General features: G+C 47.1%; 1 protein-coding gene across 1 annotated transcript in view; it reads left to right on the top strand.

Moving 5' to 3' along the window:
• Positions 1–18,091, top strand: part of GPC3 (glypican 3) — a 173,703-nt gene that overhangs the window by 135,919 nt on the left and 19,693 nt on the right. The window contains exon 7 of the mRNA XM_074147608.1: positions 6,718–6,871. Within this exon, the coding sequence (XP_074003709.1) occupies positions 6,718–6,871 (154 nt within the window). The remainder of the gene's footprint in view (positions 1–6,717; positions 6,872–18,091) is intronic.

Genomic DNA, 18,091 nt, shown 5'->3' with positions numbered 1-18,091 from the left:
AGCCGGTCCCTCTGCCTCTGCCATGCCAGCGAGGGCTTAACCTCTGCCTCCGTGGAGCATCCTGACAGGGCATCAGCCTGCCGTCACCAAACCCAAGCAATTCATAATGGGTTGGCAGCCCCTTCTGCTGCAGAAAGAGATTTACTGTCCAGTGCAGACTAATTTTAATTACTGCCAGCACTTAGAGGTCTTTATCTGTCTTCCTTTACCTATAGAGATGGTGTCAGTTTTGATAGCTAATCTGGAATTAGGCTGATGATCCATAAAGTAGGGCCACCCTTTGGCCAATAATTCACTGCTGTCATCAGCTTCTTTGTGCTATCAGGAGAGTGACCAGGAAAACTGATTTACTGGTAGCTGAGACCCTCTCCTCTGGAGCCTGTGAAGGCAGTAAAGGGGGTCCTGCTGCGCCAGTAGACCCCGAGTGATGGAGGGTAGGGATTTTTCCTGTTCCAGGAGATGGTCTTTTGAATGCTAGAAGTGAAGACTAAAATGTTTTTATGGCTGAAAAGCCAGAATATAAACTCAGAGCTATGGTTCACCCCTTTTGGCACCCATTGCCATGGGCTGGTGTGGAGCCCCAGAGAAGGAGTGACCCAAGAGTGGTACATGGGGAGGGTGTCCTTGGGCCATCCCTTGCCCACCCTGCCCAGAGAGGGCACACAGTGCTGCTGGGGGCTTGGTCTGCCGAGTTCAGCTTCAGCAGTACAAAACCCGAGAGGTCTTGAAGCAGGCAGCATGGGGAATTGCAGAATTTGCTTTTAGAGCAGCTGATAAAACAGCTGATGTGCCCAACTCCTTGTTTTCCCAAGGACTGAAAATGACTTTTCCAGCTCCAAAGCCTGCTTCCACTTTATTAACATCTGATTAGTGATCGCTTCTTGCTGTGCTGGGCCTGAAACAGGAGTACAGTTCAGAACAGGTTTCTTCTCTGCCATGTCTGTCCAGCATCCAACTGGAAGGGCCACAAGGAAACCACAATTTGGGTGTTCTCCTGCCAAAATGGGCTCTTCTGTCCATGGGCTAATGTTGTGGTCGGAAGGGCAACAATGCCCATCTGTACACACACGCACTCACTCTTGCAAGACAGAAGCACAAATCCTGGTATTTACAGATATTTTTAAAGTTTTAAATATCCTTATTTTTAAATGGCATTTGCTGCTCAGTGCCAGGGAAAACCGAGTTTTTCTGTAATATGTGTTGCGTTTTGTGGCCGCCCAAGAGGGGGAAAGCTCTCTAGAATGTGGAAAGAAGCCAGTGAAAATGATGCTGTTGATGTTGCCTCGAGTTTCTGTTTGTGCACGTTCTTCTGCCACTGAGTGCCCTGTCCATGGAAAAGATAACCAAATGGAGCTGGGAAATAGGAAAGTGGAGTGGAGGGCACCAGCGAATCTCATGATGAGGGCTGGTTAAATAATAACGAAAGTATTTGCTAATAAAAGATATTTTTTTTCCATGCTATTTCCAGGGCTAATAAGCAGAGGAAGTGGAGAGAATCGATTCTCCTGTTGCATGCTTGTGTATGACCAGGCCACAAAATTCAAAACACATGAGTTTTCAAAAAAGTCCACAACTTCAGCCTTTTAAAATGGGTTCCTTTCCCCAATTCTTGCTTGTGATCAGATAATGACCTTCGTAAGCAAAACAAGCCCAGCTGTATTTCATAATGGGAATATACTTCTGTACATTGTAATGAGCTGTTAACAGGGAACAGTATCGTGTGAAAATCTGCACTTTTCCCATGATGCTGCCCTGATTTAAAAGCCATCCATAAATTATTCAGTATTGCAGATTTCAAGGTCAGGATTGGCCATAAGATCTGGTTTTCCTTCCCCCAAAAAAATGTTTTCAGCAGGATGGAATTTAAAATAGAAAAATCTGACCCGCATCAGGTACCCAAAAGCACGTGGCCAGAGCAGGCAGCTTGTGCGATGCAAGGGGAAAATAACACCTTTGCTCCTCCAAAACTCTTTCTTTCCAAAGGAAGACGTCTTGAGTTTTGCGGACAGTCCTGAGTTGGTGGGTTTGGTTGAGTTTGGAAAGGTTTCTGGCAGAGCCAGGGGCTGGTTTTCACCGCTGCGTCCAGTTCCCAGGGTCCCCTTCATGATGCCAAGCAGCACATGGGCACATGGCTGGGGATCCGGAGGAGTTTCTGTGCTAAGGCACTTTTTCTGCTGGATGCGAATTATTGATTATTAAGCCTATATTACAATCCTGAATGAACTTGCAGCTAAAATAATAGTCTCCGTCCTCTCCAGCTTTTTAGGTTTGATCGTATTCCAGAGGCTTACTAAAAACATGCAAAGAATTTCAGCAAAACTCTGTGGAACACTTTTATTAAATTCTTTCAGTCATGCAAGCTAAATTAAATGACAGCTCTGTCCACCAAAAGATTACAAATATCAATCAGGCTTCTCCCCTAAACTCATGAAGGAATTAAATGTTTTTCTAAAAGTCTTCTGTTCCCCTTAATAATCTGTTTGGCTGTTCTCTTTACTTTACATATTTTTGAAGCATGTTGAAAGGGATGATTTCTGCCCTAAAGGAGCACAGTGCTTGTAGCTCACTGCCGATATTTTATCTGAATTTGTGGGCACAATTTTCCGTATTGCTCAAATTGATATTTGCAATACCGCGGGCGTAGTTTCCAAAAAGGAGAAAACAGCTATCAAACTACAGTCCAAGGAACACAACGCTGATTTCTTTCTGGAGACGGGAGATTAATGATGAAAAGTATGTTGCAGCTCTCACTGTTTATGTTAAAATTGGAAAAACAAGACCAGGTGGCTCAGTGGGCTGGTGGGATGGTGAGCTCTGAGTAAAGTGGTTGTAAAGAATGAGGAGTTATAAAGATTTCAACATACGGTGGCCCGTCCAAATCCAGCTGAGTCATTACCCTACATTGCTGCATCTGTTTTTGTCTGGTCACTGTACGGTTATGAATAATTGTGTAAATCATGCTGGGATGCCCTGGGGAGCTTTCCTTGCAGAAAGGCTCAGCACACCGTTCCCGTCTGGCTTGTTTTTTAAGCTGTAGAGAGACCACAGGACAAGCCAAGCAACCGAGATATATATGGAGACCAGCCAGGGCTGTTGTTGTCCCTCATAGTGATGCTCCAGCAGCAGAGGGACTGCAGCACTGCCCACCCTACCTGTCCAGAGGGTCATGACTTAAAAGGGATGAGATCCCCCTCTGCTCTGCCCTGGTGAAGCCCCATCTGGAGAGCTGGGTCCAGTTCTGGGCTCCCCAGTTCCAGAAGGACAGGGAACTGCTGGAGACGGTACAGCAGAGGGCTACAGAGATGATGAGGGGCCTGGAGCATCTCTCTTATGAGGAAAGGCTGAGGGACTTGGGTCTGTTTAGTGTGGAGAAGAGAAGACTGAGGGGGGATCTGATCAACACCTATAAATACTTAAAGGGTGGGTGTCAAGAGGATGGGGCCAGTCTTTTTTCAGTGGTGCCCAGGGATAGGACAAGAGGGAATGGGCACAAACTTGCACATAAGAACTTCCATCTAAACATGAGGAGGCACTTCTTTCCTTTGAGGGTGGCAGAGCCCTGGAAGAGGCTGCCCAGGGAGGTGGTGGAGTCTCCTTCTCTGGAGACATTCAAAACTCCGCCTGGACACGTTCCTGTGCAACCTGCTCTGGGTGGACCTGCTCTGGCAGGGGGGTTGGACTAGATGCTCTCCAGAGGTCCCTTGCAACCCCATATCATTCTGTGATTCTGTGATCCTGTGCTTCTGTGAGATTGAAAATAAAAACCAATGGACATCTGAGCCGATGGAACTTGTAGTCAGGAGCTAAGGGGCTGTGGCCCACGTGTTTCCTGCCATGGTGGTCTTTTCCACCCTAAAAGATTCTATGATGGCTGTGCAGGTGGGAGATAAATGCCCTGCAGACACCTCGGAGATGCAGGTGTGCACACTGATTCCTACAATAAGTGCTCTAGTTTACATCGGGTACATTATAGTGTATTTTTGCCATTATGGTTTAGCAAAGCAGAGTAGATACGACTGTAAACTCTTACAGCTGGATGAATTGTGATTAAGTTAAAGCTATCTCACTGTTACATACTACTTTAGTGATCGCCGGAATATGTATTTTCCTGCCTCTTACCACGGGCTTTAAACTACAGGACATGAATAAACTGTAATGTTAGGGTACAGTCAGCTCCACTTGCTATTTAAGGATGGGGAATCTATGCTCAGTCCACCAAGTATAATTTCACAAAGCGCGCAGACCATCAGGGAGGTTGTGGAATGGTCGTTAAGCAGGACTGTGGCCGCTGCTCTGGCTGAAGCTGAGGCATCCTACAGCATTCCCGGGTCTGGAGGCACCAGAGGAGCGGGGTGGGATTTCTTCTAATGGTGCCAGTAGGCTTTGTGTCACAGGCTTCGTTTCTCACCGAGCCAGCTGCAAAATTGGACTGATGGAACCTCCCTGTGGTTCTCAGCAGCTGGGGAGCACGTGGCTGAGGATGGAGCTTTTGTCCTGGAAAAGGAAGGAGCAGCATGGCACAGGGATGTCATGTTCACTCGATACAAAGTCTGTGCCCGCATGGTATTTCTCAGAAAGTTCCCATTTTATTGTGACTACAAAGGCAAAGAAATTAAGCTGCTAATTTATGACGTGCCAAGAAAAAAGTAGTAATACAAGAAATGCTCAGTAATTTCATGTTTGAAAACATACAATTGAAAAATCCTGATTTCCCCTACCCCATGCTGAGCTTATTAAATCTGAAAATATCTCAAAGCTTAATTCTCTCTTCCAGAAAGTCCCTCTGCTTTTTTTGGGTAAGTAATGAAAGTTGTGCCTCTGAGCTGCATGGTGGGGTCCCTCCCGGCTGGCATGCTCCATCCCTTGGATGCAGAGGAGCGAGCATCCTGCAGATCAGGAGTGACCATCCTGCTGCTGGGCGGTGACAGTCCCCTTCCACGGTGATGGGATTGGCTTTTTTAGCAATGGGGCAATGGGATCGAGCTGATGTGTGTCGTAATTAGCTGCCGTGCGTGGGAGACCCTCGTTCTACCTCCAGCTGATATAGTCTGTGCTGAGGACTGCTGTTAGCTGTGGGCTTCATTTGGAGGAGAGAAATACAAGTGATGGTGTAAGGGCTTGAGCGATTGGCGTGTTTGGTTCCTGTGCAAGGTCTTCCCCATGTTACACCCAGCACTGCATTTGCCTTTTTTTTTTTTTTTAAATTCGTTTGTTGTTCTTTTGTGGTTACACCATATTCTGGGAAAGGCCTGCAAACATTCAAATAAAATTCCTCAAAAGTGAACTTAACTGGTCAGAGCCAAAGCCTGGTGAAGGCCATGGAAAAGCGTCCCTTGAGTTTTGGGGAGATGAGCTGCGTTTTGCTTTCAACGGTGGCTGTGGGGACCTGGTGTGCTGACATGCCGGGTGGACTTTTGCACGTGCCAAGGAGAGGTTTGGTGCAGCCAGGGAACCCAAAGGGGTCTCACGTTGAGCCATTTGTTTTTCATTACGTTATGGTCCTCTAATATAAACACTAAGGCATGTGGACATTGCCGTGGACAGAGCGAGCCAGATGCCGAAAGCATTCCTCCAAGGCTGTATAAACTTCAGCAGCTAAATATTTTAGAAACTGTTTTCTAAGGCTAACTTAATAGTTTAAAAATATAACCTACATTCCAGATATTAAAAAATGCTTTGAAAGGCACGCATATTGCTGCAATAGATGGAACTAACTAAACCCCTGAAGTATGCAGAAAGCTCCCATTTTGCAGTATCTTCTCTGTTACTTATCCTTTTCATTTTTTTTTTTTTTTTTGGTACTGAGATTAAATTCAAGAAGGCTTTTAACAGCAGAGTGGTAGTGATAGAAATTTTCAGCATATATTAACTGGCTGACTCACACTTTTTCAAAGTGGATCTGGGTTCCTGATGAAATAGTCGGCTGCTTTCAGCAACAGCAAAATCAGGAAAGTCAGCGGGAACAGAAAGCCCATAGCTTAAAACGTTGTCTCCCCTCTGGGGGGTGTGAAGGGGCAGCGTGGGGAGCTCCCACCCGTGTTTAGAAACCAGTGGAGGTATTCGAATCCCCGTCTTGGGGGGGCGTGCAACCTGCACCATTAGTCAGGACTCGGCTTTAAAACATCCTTTAAAAGATCCTTCTGTCGTTTTCGGCTTGGCTATCCTGAAAACTTAAGCTGGCATCTTCTGTACTTCAAGAGTGAGGAATGAAATTTTTGGGGGTACCATTCAGACCCGAGAGATCTTCCTTTTACCTGTGTTACTTCTGAGATGGGAGAGAGTCTCTGAAAACAGTGAGAATCCCTGAACAGGGTTTCCTCTTGCTACCGTTTTTTGCCCCATCTGGCCTAACTCCGGACACGTGTTTTGTGGCCAACTCCAGAGCTTTGGTGGCACTGGGGTCTAGCAGGACTGGTAGACATGCTCCAGATGATGTGATGCTCGCTGGGCAGAAGCTGAAGGGCTGAGTTACTCAATGTGGTTTTCCCACCTCCTTTTGTTTCTTCCATTGAGGATTTCTGTGCAGCTTTGTCCATGAATGAACCTGAGCTGGTTCGTGCTTTGGCATGAGGAGTGTGATGGGGTCCTGTCTCACTGCCCTGGCTCCACTGAGCCCTGTCCCCCTCTTGTCACCCAATCCCCCTGTGAGCATGGGATGAGGAGGTAGGGAGGGTGGAGGGAAGCTGTTGAATGACTGTGGCACCTCATGTCTTTCAGCTACTCAAAGGGATGGCTTTGCCCCCCCGAAAAACTCCAGGCAAAACCCCGGAGGAGCAGGAGGAGAGTGGAGACTGTGACGATGAAGATGACTGCAGTGGAGGCTCTGGGGATGGAGAACTACGAGTGAGGAACCAGCTCCGGTTCTTAGCAGGTGATGGGAGATGGTGGTCCCATGGGCCCTGCCCCTATGGGAGTTGTAGGTCTTGGTGATGGTGTGGGGAGCTGCTCCCTGGGGTTTGCTCAGGTCCATTCGCCGTGGGCACCACTGATGCATCGTGCTGGTTGGCCTCGGTGCAGGTGGAGAAGAAATGCCACTGCTTTTCCAGGTCAGTTTTGCAGGGGTATGTTGAGGGCAACCTATGGGAGAAGGTTCAAGATAGTTTGAAAGCCTGCTGTAGGTCCCAGAGCCACCCTCTTCTCTCCTTCCCACTGCTGCCCATGCTCATGAGCTTAGACATGAACTTTTCTGCTTTCTAGAGGACATCAGAAAGTCAGTTGTTTGTCTGCAGCAAACGATGGCTATTTCTGATCTAGGGTTTAGAGACCCATGCTAATTTTTTGCAAATAACTCAGGCTCATTTTTCAGAGGTGATGTAGGTACTCAGGAGCCTAAAATTGCATTGCTTGCCAGTATGAATCATGTCTTTGGTTGCTTTGAAAACAGACCTGAGGCACTCCTAGTGCTTCCAGGATACATTATTCGTAAGGTAGTCCCCGGTCACCTATCGGGAGGAGAAAGCGAAGGACCGATTGTGACTTGGACAGTTGCAAAGGCTGTTGGTGTGTGCCTTCTGCCCACTAACCACTGTCATCCTCCTCCTGGCTCTGTGGAGCTCAGCAGCATCATCTGTTTTGCTCATGTCAGCCAGACCAGGCCATGTCTGTTGTGGCTGAGCGGTGTCCGCTGGCCGTGGGTCTGCAGGCTTGGCCCAATTAATGCTGGTTCCAGTGCTACGCCTTGCTCTTTGAGAGACCAGACAACTGAACCTGGATAAAATCAGCTTTACAGCTTTGAAGTTTAAGAGGCAAATTTGGGCTCTTAAACGAAGCACAGATGTTTATAAATTCCCTTCCATTGGTCTGGGATAATTAAAATACCCTTAATGAAGTGAGAGCTGAAATATTAAATGCCAGTTTCATATCAAAGATTATTGACACATTATGTAAAATACATAAAATACATATATTCAAATACTGGGTAAGGGAAAGAAAAGACTTTTTAAGTCCTCCAATCCAAGTCTGAAAGAGAAATATGGAATTTGGAGAAGGATAAAATGTACTTTATTTCATCCAAGAACTAAATATCAAAGTGTGCGCTAAAGAAATGCAGGTGATCCACATCATCCTGAGTTGAGAGCAGAGATACGTGTTTCATTTTCCGTGATCTTTGTCTTACACCTTTATGCTATTTTTAATGTGTTTCTAATTTCCTCTTATAGCCTTCCCCATAATATCATCAGTGATCTCTGAAGCCGGGTGTATAATCCTTTCTGCCTTTTCTCTGTCTCTCCAGGCTAGCTTAATCACTGTATTGATCTCGCCAACAACCTGCCTGTCTAGCAGTTTAGACCTCTCTTGTCACTGCGGCACGTGACTGTGTCATAGGAAAAGAGGGCTTGTCCTCCCTGGGCTGCTCTGCTGGAGGGTATTTGCTGCTGCCTTTGCTACAGGATGGCTAAATATTAACTTTAAAACAACATTGCCTTTGGGGCATGATGTTCCCGGCAGGTCAAGTCTTTCAGGTTGCTGATGGCGTGAGGGTTTGTCCAACACATCTTTGAGGCACCAGCTGGCCTCGGAGGACACAAGTTGTGCCATTGTGGTGGCCAAGGACACCTTCTGGTGCTTCCTCACTTGCCCATGCCATGATGTTCCTTTTTTTGTGTTTTGCTTTAGAGCAGAAAGGCAAAGCTGATCTGACAGTGACAGGATCCTATTTGGTTGGTATTGGATATAAACTGTGACTCTGTTCAAGTTTTATGTTGGAAACAAGCCCAGAAAAAGTTGCTGATGGTGTGGAAATACTCACTTTCAACATTTTTGAGAATGATATTTCTTTTTACTTTGAAAGGGTATTTTTCAATTAATTTTTTTTTTCCATCATATCATATCACATGTACATAGCATGAAATAAAAGGGACCAGAAACCATTCCACATTCCCCCCCCTCTCCTTTCCACAAATCCTAAATTTTAGGTTAGCATGCCGATTTGACATGATGCCAGGCTTTGAAATCTGGAAATACTTTGCAAAATGAACTTTTACATTTAGCGTGGCTTTATCTCTCTCCTTCCCAAGGTGGTTACCCTGTAATAGAGGCAGAAAGGACAGGGTTTGAGTTACTGACTCTGGTTTTATCCCATGCCGGATGCTCTGCAGTGTCAGGGCAGGAAAGTGGCTGGATGGCTGGGGGCGATATGTGTCATAGCAGTGAGCTCAAACCTAAAACCCCCTTTGAGGGTGGCTGAGTGCCTCTGCTGACCCTCCGAGGTTTGCTGTTGGGGAACGCAGCTTGGGTGCTTTGCTTTCCTTCTCTTAGAGGCTTTGTTCAGCTTAGGAGGAAATACCCTTGGCCCTGTGGTGGCAGCGGAGGTCTCCTCCCTTGCAGAGGGGTTCCCAGGCCTTACACGGAAAGGATTATCAAGCATTGGAATGGGCTGCCCAGGGAAGTGGTTGAGGCACCATCCCTGGAGGGATTTAAAAGCCGGGTTGACATAGTGCTTAGAGACGTGGTTTAGTGATGGTTTTTATCAGAGTTAGGTTGATGGTTGGACTAGGTGATCCTAAAGGTCCCTTCCAACCCAGACAATTCTATGATTCTATGACTTGGCCATGCCTTGGGGAGGAGGAGAGGTGGGTGCTTGGGACTGGTGCTTGGTTTGGCCATTGGCTGAGTGAAAACATTGGCAGAATTTGGCACCTCCGAGGTCTTTGCATCTCTTGGATGCAGTGGGAGTTTCTCCTGCTTGCTGGTGTGGGTGACGCTGGTCCTGCCAGCTAACCGCAACCAGCTGCTTGGTACTGGCCCCTCCGAGATGTCCCCTCAGAAGGTCTTGAAAAAATGTGGAGACAGAAAAAGAGCAAAAGGAAAAAAAACAAAACCAACACGTCAGTCTCGAATACAGAATAGTTTTGATTTATCGCCTGTTGTATAAAATGTAACCTTTGTTTCCTATTTATAATGAGCCTGTAATAACTGGACAGTCAACTTAAACTTTAATGATTTAAACATACTTGTAAACCGTCAAGTCAAAAGTTTGTGAGTGACTATAAACATATGTTGGTGAGCGCTATATGCTAATAAATTCATTATTATGTTGCCCCAGTGGGAAACATGGAGATGGCAGGCTTTTTTTTTGTGATAGGTCTTTTATTGTTTGTCACATCTGCAACACATTAAGGATTTTGGAGGCAGATAATGTTTACAATAAGGGGGAGGACTGAAAACCTCCCAGCTCAGAGAAGAGCGCATCCTGTTTGTCAATGGAGTAACCGTGGAGCCGGCACCCTGGCCGTGCAGCTCTAAAAATAGAGCTGTTTACATACACACACATATATTTATGCCACACCGATGGCAAATCCTGCTTGTGAATAAATTACAGTATTTTCTCCTCAATTACGAGTCAGCGCAGATATCTTCCAGGCTGTAGGACACAAACGTGCCCTCGCACCCCCCTGGAATTTGTCATCCTACATCGGGCACCCAAAGCAAACAGAGCCCGGGGTAGCTGGCGCTTCGCTGCCGTTCCAGACAGCCACCCACTAATTAGCTCACCTCCAGCGTTCTTACTCGAGATGCCACTTATAACCGATGAGCTCGTTGCCAGGAAGCCTGAAAATAAAACATGGGTGCTGGAGAGGCTCCTGCGCCACGCGGGTGGCATTAGCTTGCGCTGGGGGAGAGAGAGGAGGTGGATGCTTTTCGTGGGGGTTTGCAAAGGTGATGGGGTGCAGCTCACCTGTGTGGGGTTGCTCTGCCCCTGAGCATCTCACAAGCTTTGCCAGGAGGAAAAAAATCCCTTTTAGTGGCTGGAGCATCACCCGGGGAATGTTCTGAGAGATCCAGCAACTGGGGGGGTGGGAGGATGAGGGGAAGATTTACCCTTCCAGAATATCTGTGTTAGGCAGTAACAAAAGTTGTCTTGGGAACAGATGGATTTGGCAGAAATAAGCAGAAATAGTTTGTCCTGGGAAGGGAAATTGGCCTCATCCCATGAGATATGTAAGGATAGATGCATGCAATAAAGATGTATAAAGATGGCTCTGCAAGTTTGTGTGTGTAAAACAGTTTCCCTGCCTGTCTGTTCCCACTGCAGAACCTGCAGTTAGTTTTGCCTTTCGTCTCACCCTTGGTTATTTCTAAGGGGGAGTTTGCAGTTCGAGGCCCCGGGTTTTCCTGTGCCCTGCCCATGTGCGGCCAGACCAGCCGGGCGGGCTGGACCTCTGCTTGGGCCTCCAGCAACCCACACCGTACCCAGGCACTGGGTGAGAGTCAGGATCAGCGCAGCGTGTCCCTCCATTTACCCATCTCTCTAACTCTTTTAACAGTTTCAGTCTTGCTTTGCCACTGGTTTGTCCTCTTGACAGGGTTGTTTCGAGAGCTCTTGTTGAATTGCAGGCTTGAGCATGGCTGTCTGGGCTGGCTGAGCATGGTCACTTCCTGGATGGAAAAGCCATTTGTTGGTAACCCCTTTATACATAATGGGGGTCTTGGTCAACTGTCGGCTGAACATGAGCCAGCAGTGTGCCCAGGTGACCAAGAAGGCCAACAGCATCCTGGCCTGTATCAGGAACAGTGTGGTGAGTAGGACTCAGGAGGTGATGGTCCCCCTGTACTGGGCATTGGTGAGGCCGCCCCTTGAGGGCTGTGTCCCGTTTTGGGCCTCTTACCACAAAAAAAGATATTGAAGGGCTGGAATGTGTCCAGAGAAGGGCAACGGAGCTGGTGAGGGGTCTGGAGCACAAGTCTTGTGAGGAGAGGCTGAGGGAACTGGGGGTGTTCAGCCTGGAGAAAAGGAGGCTGAGGGGAGACCTTCTCGCTCTCTACAACTCCCTGAAAGGAGAGGGTAGCCGGGGGGGTGGGTCTCTTCTCCCAAGGAACAGGCGATGGGACAAGAGGAAACGGCCTCAAGTTGCCCCAGGGGAAGTTCAGATTGGATATTAGGAACCAATTTCTTCACGGAAAGGGTTATTAAGCCTTGGAATGGGCTGCCCAGGGCAGTGGTTGAGGCACCATCCCTGGAGGGATTTAAAAGCCGGGTTGACATAGTGCTTAGAGACATGGTTTACTGATGGTTTTTATCAGAGTCAGGTTGATGGTTGGACTCGATGATCTGAAAGGTCCCTTCCAACGTAGACAATTCTATGATTCTATGTTACAAAGGTGGTGTAGCTTCCAAAGGAGAACATAGGCACGTCATGGAGCAGGTGATGTCTTTGACAGCCCCCTTCCTGGAGAGAAAGGGCTGCTGTGGTCATGTGGCCATGCTGTGCCTGGAGCAGGACCGCTGTGTTTTCTGCCTCGCACTGTGTCTTTTGGAATTTAAAAAAAAAATATATTTTTTTGGTTCTGCTCTGAACCCCTGTGAGTTGCAACTTTCATCCTATTTTGCTTTTAAACATCTCCCAATGTCCCAGTAAACCATTCCATATTTTAGAGCTCTCGGTGCTGACATGTTCCTACAGCTCAGCATTTTGGTAACCTTCCTCCCGTCACCCCTTTTCCTCCCAGGTTTATTTCTGGACGTGCCATCAATCCAAGCTGCTTCCACCCAGTCCCCCCTGCTGTGGCAGGGAAGAGGATATGCTGCTGCTATGATAACATTTGCATTGCTTTTCCATGGGGTGCAAAAGGCTGCTCATTCTGGGGAGCCAGCAGCTCCTGGGGGGTTTCCCTGCCGATGCAGTAGCTGTGCGTGGCAGCACTGGAGGCCAGCAGGGTCCCTTTGGCTGCAACCCTCCTGCATTCTGCAGCCCATTCCTGCAGGAAAGTTTCCTTAGAAGTGGGTATTCATGCTGGAAAAGGGGACACTCCCAACCTGGGAGTGCTCGGACATCTTCCAGGGCTCAGTCTGTGCTTGTGCTGGGAGACAGACCAACAGTAGCCAAAATCTTTACAAGATCATGTCTTCCCACCCTTTATCATGGTGATTGCTTCTCTGCAAATGCCTACGGGGTGCCCGTATCTGAGCAGCCAGTATCTGCTGATACTGCTCTGCTGGATTTAGTGCTGGGTCTGGAGAGCAGGTTCATTGGGATCTTTATCTATCTGCCGAGAAAGACATTTTCAAATACCTGATTGACTTGTAAAATACTCCTTCCGTGGGTGGAAAATGTCCCCATCTGTGTGGGTTTTGCTGACAGTGTGGGGCCATGTGGCTGTTGTGCCTTCCCGCTGCATGGCCTGGGGGCTTGGGTTGTCCTACTGAAAAATATCACGGGTACAATATCAATATTTATTGTACGTAGCTCTGCTCAGCCTTCAGCAGAGGTGCCCTGTCCTTGGCTTGCACGGCGGGGTGAGCCGTGTCCGTTTGATGCAGCATCCTTCTGCTGGTGTTTTCTATTCTGCTAAAAGCTTTAGGACCGTTAACTATATTTTTCATACCAGAAACCTTTTTTTTCTTCTTTTTTTCTTTTTTTTTTTTCCCCAAAGAGGGTGCTGTTGAATGCTTGACTGAAGCAAGGATAGAAACATACTGTTTTACAAGACGCTCATCCCGTCCCAGGGCAAAAAAATGACAAGGCCAAATGTCAGTGAGATTATCCTGATGGAAGAGCTGGAATTGTACCAACTAAAACAGTGCAATGGCTTGATTATTGCTTTGCTATGTCTAGTGTTTGTGTTTGTTGAAATTTCTCCTTTTAATGAAGATTTTGTTGGAAGTCAAGAATCCTTGTCACTGTCGAAATGCAAGCTAGAATATGGAGAGGGAGTCACATGCAGTGGTTGGCTGAAGCTCTGATTGAGTAGCAAGTTCATTAATTCACTTTTGACATCAGCAAAAATGATTTTTTTTTTTTTTATTGACATACTGGGAAAATTATTGGTGGCTTTCAGAGATGAACTTGTTTACAGCATCCTTCAGCTGGCTCTTTGTGCGACTCTTCCAGACTTTCCACTGTACATAATGTACACATTTAGAAGGGTTCTCCTAACTTTTGTGCTGGGAGTTACTCCAAACAATAAATCCACAGCTGAAGGACTAGAAATTCACCTATCAGAATAAGTTTGCACTTTGAGAAAAGCTACGTTATACAAAAACATCCATGAAATCAGCAAGTAAATCTACCGGATGTATTAATCTCATGCTCCTACTTTCTGGTTTCAATTATTCTTTGATTTTTAAATTATTTTTTTTTAAAAACTTTCTCAGTGTTGAGGTTACAGGCTGTAGATCTAAGTTTGTCTGAGCAATTTGTATCTGGTATTTTTAGAATTGGACTTCCAGTGCCTCAGTCCATCCTGACCCAAAGCAAAGGATGAGGTACCAGATTTTTTAAAGCAGGATCAGTGGAGGGCAGGTAAATCCCTGATATCCTCATATCCATAAATCACATACATCCCATTCCCAATGTGAGCAGAAGTTGGCCTCAATCCTTCTTTTGGAAGCCCAGATCAGTGCAGATGAGGCTGGTTCTTGGGCTCAGTATAAGGTGACTGGGTGAGATTGAAGGGTTGGAGACAGGCTGAAGGGTAGAGGAGATGCTTCTTCTGCTCTCACACTGTACAAATGCACAAAAAGTCTTTGAAAATCTGTGATTGCTTATCAGTCCTGGATGTTGATAATGCTACTCTGCTGGCAAAAGGCTTACCCTTGATTGGGGTTGCAAGTTTGAATAACAGCTTGTATTATAGCGGAGCATCTAAGGAGATACTTTTCAACAGCATAATTTGGGAGCTAATGTGTCTTTAAATTGTTACCGAGTGCAGCATTTTACATGACTGAACACATCAAAACAATTTCAAGTATGCAAAAATCTGCCCAGTTGCAATAGTGATAGTCATATTTATCTTTAAAGGATGATGAATCTGGTTTTCTGTGGCTGAAAACATGTGAATTCTTCCAAAACAGAATTCCTGACTCGGATACAAACTTGATTTTCTTTTTGTGCTGTTTTTCTTTGGGGAGAGACAAAATAGCTTAACTGGATTTCTTTTTAAGGGACAACAATAAAGGAATATTTCAGACAGAAGCAGACCAGGTATTACTTGCTAATGAACCGACAAGATAACCTTATGCTGATGGTCAGGGCATCCTATCTGCACAGTTTGTCGTGCAAAGAGAGGTTTGTCTGTGAGCCTGATAACAATGAAACATGTTGATTGACTTTTCACGTGGGAGAGGGTGTCCCTTTCATGAGTGGCTTAGCTTTTACTAATGCCTTAATGCCGGCAAGCTGATAAGAGTGATTAGGGGGATGTAATAGATGAGGCTGTAGGGCACAGTGCTTCTTGGTGTTGGGAGAGAGGGCTCTGGCCCTGGAGCGTGTCCCAGCTGTGCCTGTGCATGCGTGTGCCCAGCACTCATGTCAGCGTGCAGGCACTAAGCTGTAAGACATCCTGGGGATGTCCTGTGGGAGTCCTCAACACAGGAAGGACATGGACCTGTTGGAGGGGGCCAGCAGAGGGCCACGAAGATGATCAGAGGGCTGGAGCACCTTGCCTACGAAGACAGGCTGAGAGAGCTGGGGTTGTTCAGCCTGGCGAAGAGAAGGCTCCGGGGAGACCTTATAATGGTCTTCCAGTACCTAAGGGGGCTACAGGAGACATGGGGAGGGACTCTTGATCAGGGAATGTAGTGATAGGATGAGGGGTAATGGTTTTAAAGTGAAAGATGGGAGATTTAGATTAGATATTAGGAAGAATTTCTTTACTGTGAGGGTGGTGAGACCCTGGCCCAGGTTGCCCAGAGAAGCTGTGGCTGCCCCATCCCTGGAGGGGTTCAAGGCCAGGTTGAATGGGGCTTTGAGCAACCTGGTCTGGTGGGAGGTGTCCCCGCCCATGGCAGGGGGGTTGTAATCTTTAAGGTCCCTTCCAGCCCAAACCATTCAATGATTCTATGATTCTATGACTGGGTCATTCCCTCCTTGCCCCATGGCTGCTGTGACTCCTGCTCTCAGAAAATAGGGGATGTGCCCTGCATGAAGAGGGACTGCCTTCTTTCCTGGCAGCATTTCCACTCCTCCATGGTCAGGACAGGCCGATCCAGCTGAGATCCCTTCCTTGTGGACTGCTAGATCAGAGGACCTCACTGTGTTGTCTTTAGCCTTGATGCAGAGCAAAGACGAGCGAGTGCTGAGTGCCCATATTGGCTCATGGTCCTTGGGATCAGGCTGCAATTTGTCATATCTGCTTATGCTTCATGTCTCTTTGACCACCAAAAGGGAGCAGACACAGGACAACCCTACAGCTGAGCTACTGTGGAACGGTGGCACACAGAAATCACAGCTAGCAGCTGAAGATGAGACTGGGGTCAGCGAGACTGGGATCCTTTGGCTTGGGGACTTGGCTATGGACAATGACAAGGATTAAACAGGAGGAACGTCATACAGCAGGGACACCCAGAGGTTACATGGAGTCAAAGACACAAGAAGACAAATTCACAGAACTAAAGTCCATCAAGGACTATTAAACGCAGCTTGGCTCGGGATGAGCCCAATGTGTGTCTGCCAAAGTATCTCGGGGAAATGCAACTTTGTGAAAAACCACAAACACAATTAACATTGAACCAGGTGGCCCTGTCTCATTGGAAGGGCCTGGGAGATGGTCCTGGGCTCTCTGCTGTGGCTGCTGCATTGCAGTTGATTGTTTTGCCCTGAGAGATGTTGAAGAGGACAAACGATGTTTCAGGTGGACCATGGAAGCCACCACTAACTTTTGGGTACAACTTTCAGAGCACTCTTGAACCCTAAAGGGAAGAAGTTGGGAAATGCCTTAAAAATCCTGACCTCTCAGTTCCCTCTCTTCAAATTTGAACAAATGGGTTTGTTTTCATATAGGATATTGTGGCAATGACCTAGCAGTGCGAGTTGCAGCATCGTGTTATGGCAGCAACCGAAGGCTCTGGGGAGATGGTGTTTACTTAGATGTGGTTGGGTGAGAGCCTACGCAGCAGCGATCCTTACCTGGGATCCATCAGGTTCTTACTTCCTGCAGACAGGAGCATTGCATTCTTGCGATTATTTAATAAAGCCTGATTAAATAAAGCTGTGAGTTAAATATCTGGAAGATGTCTGTATCTTTCCAAACAGCGATGCTCCCTGAAAGGTCATGGATTGTGGCCCGGGTAGAGGAAAAGGCATTACCTGAGTTTAAGCTCTCAAAATGGAATCAATGGAGAGACCACGCTGGACTTGTTCATGGGACTGATCCCGGAGCCTGGTGCTGGTGATAGATGGTCTCCAGCAGAAGGAAATACAGAAAAGCAGCCCAGAAAGCAGCCTGTCTTTTTAGTCCTTGCCAAAAAGATATCAGAAAGAGGGAAAGGGATGCTCCTCCAGAGAAATCTCTCCAGACTCGGTGTTTTTAATGCACATTTCTTTCCCTCTTCTCCTCACCTCTTGCTTTGCAAGTGAAAATAGTGTGTATTTGGGTCTGGCCTGCAAATCACTCATCAGTGGGTGTATTACCCAGACATGATGGGTCAACACTGCTCTGTGTGCTCCAGAAGCGAGGGATTCATCATCCATCAGGCAGAATGTGCCTCGGCTGGTGTGTATTAGCCTTGACCTGTGCTTACACATCTGCCAGGGCCGACACCAGGAGTAATGTGAACTGAACCAGGTGTGTGCCCTGGCGCTGGCTACCCTGATTCCCCGGTGGCCCCCAGTAGATCCCTGACCCATCGTGTGGCAGGGATGGATGAGCTGTGAACTGGAAAGGAGATGTCCTCCTGCCCGCCTGGTGGGAACTCTGCCTTTGCCATCCATCCCCAGCCCAAGGGCTTTGGTGGCTTTGAGGAGAACCCAGATGTCTTTCTTCCATATCAGTAAATTTCAGATAGCTGAGTGCTTCTGAATTTTGCCATCTTTGCCAGCTTTTCTGGGTCTATGGTGCATCTCACTTGGGGCAAAAGTGACTTGACCCCAAAGGTTACCTCCCCTCCCATGTTGCTTTTAGGGCAGGTTGGAAACTTTCCAATGGGAAGACTTCGTGTTGGAAAATGCCTCTCTGCCGGAACCAGGATACAGTGAAGCATGTTGGGGTTTTGGATGGGATTTCTTTTCTTGTTTTAGAAATAAATTAAAACATCTTTCTCCACTCCTGCAGCGGGGAAATGCAGCAACAACCTGCTTGCCTGTGCCGCCAGGTAGTGTGGTCAGGTTTCACTCCAGAGCCAGGTAGAGCCAGGTCAGGTAGAGGTTTCACT

This window comes from Numenius arquata, chromosome 5, assembly GCF_964106895.1.
Source record: "Numenius arquata chromosome 5, bNumArq3.hap1.1, whole genome shotgun sequence".
Taxonomy (NCBI): Eukaryota; Metazoa; Chordata; class Aves; order Charadriiformes; family Scolopacidae; genus Numenius; species Numenius arquata.
Note: the sequence above shows the minus strand (reverse complement) of the source record. Positions and strands in the feature narration are given on the sequence as shown.